The sequence below is a fragment of the Parasteatoda tepidariorum genome, chromosome 1 (assembly GCF_043381705.1).
Source record: "Parasteatoda tepidariorum isolate YZ-2023 chromosome 1, CAS_Ptep_4.0, whole genome shotgun sequence".
In the NCBI taxonomy this organism is placed as follows: Eukaryota; Metazoa; Arthropoda; class Arachnida; order Araneae; family Theridiidae; genus Parasteatoda; species Parasteatoda tepidariorum.
Window position 1 is genome coordinate 107,384,121 of NC_092204.1, and position 7,194 is coordinate 107,391,314.

General features: G+C 30.0%; 2 protein-coding genes across 2 annotated transcripts in view; one reads left to right on the forward strand and one right to left on the reverse strand.

The window, feature by feature from the left end:
- The first annotated feature begins 1,091 nt into the window (after positions 1–1,091).
- Positions 1,092–2,832, forward strand: LOC107455780 (cAMP and cAMP-inhibited cGMP 3',5'-cyclic phosphodiesterase 10A-like). Its single transcript, XM_016073479.3, has one exon. It carries the CDS (start codon positions 1,258–1,260, stop codon positions 2,674–2,676), a length of 1,419 nt encoding a protein of 472 aa, XP_015928965.2. The 5' UTR covers positions 1,092–1,257; the 3' UTR covers positions 2,677–2,832.
- A 3,857-nt stretch (positions 2,833–6,689) lies between these two features.
- Positions 6,690–7,194, reverse strand: part of LOC122271282 (craniofacial development protein 2-like) — a 2,142-nt gene continuing 1,637 nt past the window's right edge. Inside the window, exon 2 of the mRNA XM_071186612.1 lies at positions 6,690–6,695. Within this exon, the coding sequence (XP_071042713.1) occupies positions 6,690–6,695 (6 nt within the window). The remainder of the gene's footprint in view (positions 6,696–7,194) is intronic.

Below are 7,194 nucleotides of genomic sequence, written 5' to 3' on the forward strand. Positions count from 1 at the left end.
ACCTAAATCAAATACCTTTTGAATATAGCGATTAAAGGAAGGATAAATATTTTTCTTTTTCAGAGAAAACAATTTTGACCGAAACAGAGAAATAATCTCAAAAGTTTTTTCATGAGACAAAAGAGGTTGATTACAAAAATGTTTTAACCACCATTAAAAAAAATTATTTCCAATAAATAAATAAGAGGTGAATTCCAAATAAATTAACGCATATCCAGTAAAAGTATAAATGAAAATACGGTTTCGTTTAAAGCCTATATTATTTTTTCTCCCTGAGAGAAAGCAAAAGATTGTTGAAATATTAATTTGAAGAGGTCTCTTGGAGGCGGATAAAGCAGCCAATCTGGTAGACCAACCAACTCCTTCATTTCTTCATTACACCCCCATTAGAAATGTTACCGCTTTCGTTACCATAGCAGCAGACAGCCCCAGACTTTTTGTCGGGAGCTGTTCTCCTCAAAGCCGCACTATACGTATATTTTTCATTACCCAATAATATTTTCAATATCATCAGTTTTGCTATAATCTAATATAGAAAGTTTAATATTTTCATTCATACTAATTACATCTGCATTTTTGTTTTGGGAAATTAAATAAGAAAAAATTAACATATATAGCAATGAAATAAACTTTTTTTTTATCTTGTTTAATCTGAAGAATACTTGAAGACATATTTCACTTATCCATAATGCTAATCCATAATGTTCGTGAAATATCTTCAAAAATGTCTGCAGACATTTAAAAAGAAAAGCCAAATCTTCAAAATGACTATGAAAAATCTGCAGACATTTTAAAAGCAAATTAAAACTTTCAAAATGACTATGAAATGTCTACGAACAACATACAGATATTTAAAATAAAAATTAAAATCTTAAAATATTTGAAAATTTCGGAAGTAATTCTGAAGAAAATGACTTTTTCTGGAGAAATTCTCAAAATCACTTCTTAGTGCGATAGTGTTCTCAAATTTTGATGATTATATAAAAATTAATTTATATAATATTAAACATTGTTTATTTCATTAATTGTTACAGTTATTCGGTGCTCCACGAACTTGGCAACGAAATAGTAAATAAGATCATTACAATTTCAGCAAGATTTCGCCCTGAATCTAGAGCAGTTTATATAATAGTCGCCCTTATAACTTTCAAGTACTTTTAAATTGGTTGGCTCAAGTTGTTCAAACTAAAGTTTTCTCTCACATTATTAGGTTTGCAAAAGAGAGTAGCAAAATACCAGCACTTGTTGAAAAACAATATGTGTTCTTTCAGTTGTTTATTTAAACCATCAATGGGAACTGCAATGGGAAACACTAAAAGTGGTTTTCATTTGCCACCGAAAGGATACCTTCGTGAGCTAAGAAGAGAAACAAAGATCCGTTTCAGAGACACGCCTCAAAGAAGAAGCAGTGTTGAAAGAACACAAAAAATAGATGAACCGTTTAAAGAGGGCCATAGAAGAGGAGTAACTAAAAAGGCAATAAAGGAATTTATAATCAGCAACCCTGAGTTTCTTGACGATTTTGTAAAAACTTATGTATCACAAGACAGAATCAGAGCTTGGTTAAAACTGACAAATACCAAACCAAGATTGAGTGATAAACTAAAACAGGTTAATTCAAATCAAAGCGAAGAATTTGCAACTGAAATTGCTGAGCGGCGCTTTAGGCAAACGAAAGCACTAGTTCTGACAAGAAACCACCTTTTTTACCCGTTCCGATTTCGCATGGAAGAATTCAGTAGTTTGATTGCCCGTCCAAGCACCCAAGCCGAGTTTCCAGAAATGAATAGCCACTTATTTCCTTATACAGAAATTTACAACGATGACATAAACAGAGTTTTCATCAGCATGACCATGCAGCTATTCGGTCCACATGGCTTTCCGCTGACGGAATTGTGCTATTTCTTATCGAGCTTGAAAGCCAATTACTTCAATGTGGAGTACCACAATTACAGTCATGCCCTGAGTCATGCTCAATCTATGTTCTGGATGCTGAAGAAGAATCCAGGTGTGTTTACCGAAAATGAAATGAAGGGACTCATGATCGCAAGTATTGCTCACGATGTGGGACATTTCGGTGTCAATGAAAGGTATCTGAGAGAAGTGGGGAATGGTTTGGAAAGAATGTACCACAATCCCATTCTGGAGCATCACAACATTCAAGTATGCTTTTTGATTTTGGCAGATATAAATTGTAATGTGTTTTGCGATATGAGTGCTGAAGATTACAAAATGGTACTTGGTTGTATCCGACACGCAATCAGATCAACCGAAGTGAATCGATACAAAATGCAAGTTCAAACAATGCGCCAGCTTCTCAGTTCGAATTTAGATTTCGATGATATGGAAGTGAAGCATGCAGTGATATCCCTCATGATGATGGCTTGTGATTTGTGCGCAGCGTGGAAGCGTTGGCCGGAACATAAAAACACCGTTTGGAGTCTTTACAAGGAGTTCTTCTATCAGGGCGATAAAGAGATGCTTCACGGTATAGACTCGCCCCCCCAAATGATGAGGATGAATGCTGAAAATATTCCTTACTTCCAGGTGGCTTACATGGAAAACATTGTTCTACCCATATTTAGGCTAGTTTCGAAAGTATTTCCGAATTGCAGATCAATACTTAAAGAAACTATTGAAAACTGTAACTTTTGGAAATCGTACGAGACGAGTTGATTTATGTTGCAACAAAGCCATTTTGTTTGACAAAGTCCAAGTAAATTGAGAAGATTACATGAAGTACTCTTTTTCCAGCAATTTAAATGTTATCATTCAAAAAGCAAATGCTCATATCTAAGACAAAATTATTTTAATAAACAACTTATATTTTGATTTCCATTTTCAATGACTGACAGTGTTGAACGTGTGAAATTTTGTTACAGTGATTTACTTTTTTCTTTATATTTTGGATTTTTATGGCAACTGGTGGCTCTTTTGGTGTACGCATTTTCTTGTTTTGGAAAAATTGTGATTTTTAGTTTTACTCCAATAACGGTTCACGTATATTTTCTTCAAAATGTTTTGTGAATCACGTATCTGGTGAGCTCTTCGATTAAGTATAACATTTAGGTATTTATTTTATCAACTCATGAATTTTATAACATGCAAATGAAAGGGTTATTTGCACGAGATAAACAAAAAGAGGGACTTTGTTTTGATTAGGCTTTAAAAACAAAGCTCCGATTTTAAAAATACAAAAGTACTTTTATTGTCCTCAGTAGCTTTTAATTTTCATAATTACGACCTTCTCTAGTTTAACAAGTTTATCAATCCTTTCGCTTTTGAGAAAACTAGTATGACTGTTCAATCAAAATCCTCAAAGATCGAAATAATGAACTAATTTATTAGAATCTACTAATTAAAGTAAAAAAGATATGACTTAAGGGTTATTGGGTGGTAACAAATATTTTGATTTTTAACTCAACATAGATATTTTTGGCAGAAATTTAGTAATGTGCTTATTCTTTAAATTTATTAGAAGGACCCGGAAATTTGCCATTTCTGAATAAACAAAGATTTCAGCTTTATGTCATTTCTGATAAAGGAGCTCCAATGAATATTTATATAATATGTGTTACTTTATTATCCAACTGATATACATAAAAATCAAACAGCCCTTTACTTTTCCATGCCCGTCCGCCGATGCATACTTGTCAAACTATCTTTTTTTGATACAAATAAGCACTTGTTAGCATTATGAGTGTAATCTGATATATTAAAATCGACAACTGATTATCATAAAACTGTAGTCAGAAGTTAAAGGGAATTTTTTTTTTCGATTTAGTATTTATTCAGAGTATTTTTGCATGTGAAATTTAAAAATCGGAAGTCATGTAAAGTCACGTAATTCTTAAAAAAAATAAGTCTTCTGTTATTCTATAACTGGGAAAATAGTGTAATTTTACAATTTAAAATAGTGTTCAGAAACCACCACCCTAATTATACCGGATGAAGTATCTAATTTCTAGAAGAACGTACTAAGAATTGTAATGGTGGTTAGCAAATACAAGCTGGTAAGGGCTTTTGCATATGTGTTTTGATGCAGAAAAATATATGGCAAATTAATGTTTAAAGACTATAATCATGAAATGTATGGATAATTAAGTTTTCAAAAAGTTTCATAACTTGACTAAGACTGTGAAAAAACCAACCGTAGCTCTAAAGGTAAGCCGCTTTAAGATGCATTTTTTCTACTGAAGGGCATATACTATTTTTTAAGCATATTTCACCGTTTATTTTTGAAACCTCCCAAAATATGCAAAAAAATATTCACGTTGCTGTGTTTAAAGAGTTATAAATTACAAACGATATGTTATAAACGAGATTATTATTTAAACTGGTGAAATAAACACAGAGAGTACACTATCTTTCATTTTTTTTGTGAATACTTATGAACGATTTTAAACTATTATTTCAGTGTAATACTTCTTTTGACATAAATAAATCACACTTATATTTTAATAACAGTGGTTCGATATTGCAAATATGATTTATATTTTCTGTTCACAACCTTGTCCATTACTATTATAAGTTAAAATAAATACCAAATTTATTCTAATTATAATTCCAATGCTACAGGTATTTGACAATTTTGTACCAGAGTAAGATTTAAGGCTTTGAGCAATGTAAAGGGAAAAATTAGAGCATATCTTATCTTCAAAATAAAATTAGAAAAAATTATGTTTTATAACGGAATAAGAAAAATGTATTAAGGAACTTCTTCCAACAAAATAACATAATCAAAATAAATATTATTGTAAAATAACGAGAATATAACTAGTTTCTTATCAACCTGGCGCACTTAGACAACCATAATATCAAATAAGAACCCATAAAGTTATTTAATAAAATCAACCAATTGTTGTAACGATTTATTTCTAAATTTTATCAATACATTTCTCCAAATTCTCACTCCCCATCCATGTATTTAATTTGCATAGAAAACCTTCAACAGCTATTAATAGTGTGCTTTGCCTTTGTAACGTGCACCTTTGTAACGTAAGCATCTAAACAGCGCAGTTTCTTCCTACGGGAGCGTACGAAGGCTAACGTAAAAGTGCTATTAAGGTTAGTTATTAACTTCTAAAGTACTGCTAATATTATCAGTTGCCCTTAACGAAATTTCCTCAAAACGAAAAAAGAAATAAGGATTTAAATAATTTTAGCGATATATGTTACAGCGTAAATACCTATACTACAGACATGTTGCTTTTTGTTTCCATAACTAACACATGATGAGTTCAAGCTTATGGAAAGATCAATTTCCGGAAAAATTTTTACTTGAACACAGTCTTGCTTAATAAAAACAGATGTATCAATGTATTCAATATAAATTTATTATTCAAAAGGCAAAATTTATAATAAAGAGTCGATGATTTGAACATACCTGTATTTTCCTGGATGCATTCATTTTGTATTTAACAGCTTAAATACAAAAATTTTAAATTAAGCTTGAGGCAATGTGATAGTCCACATTTCAAATAATTTCGGGGAGAGATTTTTTTTATTTTTAAGAACGTCACGATATCTAGTATTGTGCTGTTGTCTAGTGTAAATTCTGGAAACTTTTGTTGCCAGTATTCGTAAAAATACTAAGTAATAGTTTGATAATAAAAAAAAATATCAAGTTATGTGGGCTTATCTCTATATCTCCTCTTCACTATGCTAAAGTAACATATTTCCATTTTTTGATGGATAAAAAATTAGAAAACTTAAATGAGTGCATTTAGAAAGAAAAAACTTTGACTACTCATAGTTGCGACCGGTGATACCTGATTGCGCTCATGGTTTTCTAAAACATGGTGGACTGCGCTGCGAACATCTTATCCCCCTTTAATAAAGGTTGGTGGACTGCGCTTAAGGCAACCCTTATGACCATCCCTCCAACTTCTTTCATGCAGTAAAACCATTTCTGATAAAAGCATCGTCTCGCCAATATTGTTCGCCAGAAGCTAGTGTGCTGAGGTTGGAGGGGGATTTGTCAATAAGTTTTCCTCCATCTTTTAGTAATTTTCATTTGAAAGGAATTTTTTTGTAGGTTTTTAAATTTTAATACTTCTGTAATTTTAAAATACAAGCTATATTTAAACTATGAAAGAAAAAAATTCTAGTTCAAGATGACATAGGGCTTTCAGATGACATAAGGCTTTCAAAGTTTCGAAAATCGGTCAAAATTTTAATTAGACCGATGCAATTGTTTCAAGAATATTGGTTAAAAAGTTTAAAAAAATATACATTGGTCGCCCACTTGTCGTCTTAAGTTGGTTAAAAAGTAAAAGTTCAGGGTGTAGTATCAAGTTTTAATTAAATTGAAAAAACCCTACTTTAATATTTAATAATTTGAATTTATTTAATATATTTAATAATTTAAATAATTTTTTTACATGCAATTTTTTAATATATTTAATAATTTGAATTTTAAACCAGTTTTAACCAATCTATCGTAACCAAACTTCTGCATAACATTTTAAAAAAATATATGAACATAAAATGTTTAAATTTTTACAGTTCATACACTAAAAAGTTTATGACTACAACTCTGACCAGAAGCCCTGGTCGGCAATCATTATTTTTTTTACTCCAAAATCGTACATATTTGATTTAAATTGGATTTTTTTTATTTGAATAAAATTAATTGGATTTTTTCAAAATTTACCATCCAAAGCATCTGATACAATATTTTAATAATACTATTGCTTAAAAATACAAAAAACACATATAAATGAAAAAACACATATAAATGAAATATGTTTTTTGCCAGAAAATTATTTTAAACATATTAAATTGAACATTACTATTTAAAGGTTTCATATCAGTCTTATTTAAGTGTAGTTTATTTTGAAACATAATAATTTATATGCATATTCCTTTCGATATTTCTTAGTAAAAAAATCTTTCAATTCAAATCAAATTTCTTGGTAAAAAGATATTTTTAATTATATTTTTTTCAATTAATATTTTCTAATCATTTTGTTGAAATTATTGATTTATTTTTTTTAAAAAAAATAATCACTATTGATTTACATCAATGCATTTTATAATAAAATAATGAAAGGGATAACATAGTGATTTCAATGCATATGACTTTTATTATTCCGTAGTAAAAAAAATCGCTTCCTTAATAAACATACATTATCAATTAAATCAGACTTTTAAAAATTCACACATTTAAGAATGTATTTATTAATTATACTG

Coding starts and splice junctions, on each gene's coding strand:
- LOC107455780 (XM_016073479.3), top strand. CDS start 1,258: ATGTGTTCTTTCAGTTGTTTATTTAAACCATCAATGGGAACTGCAATG.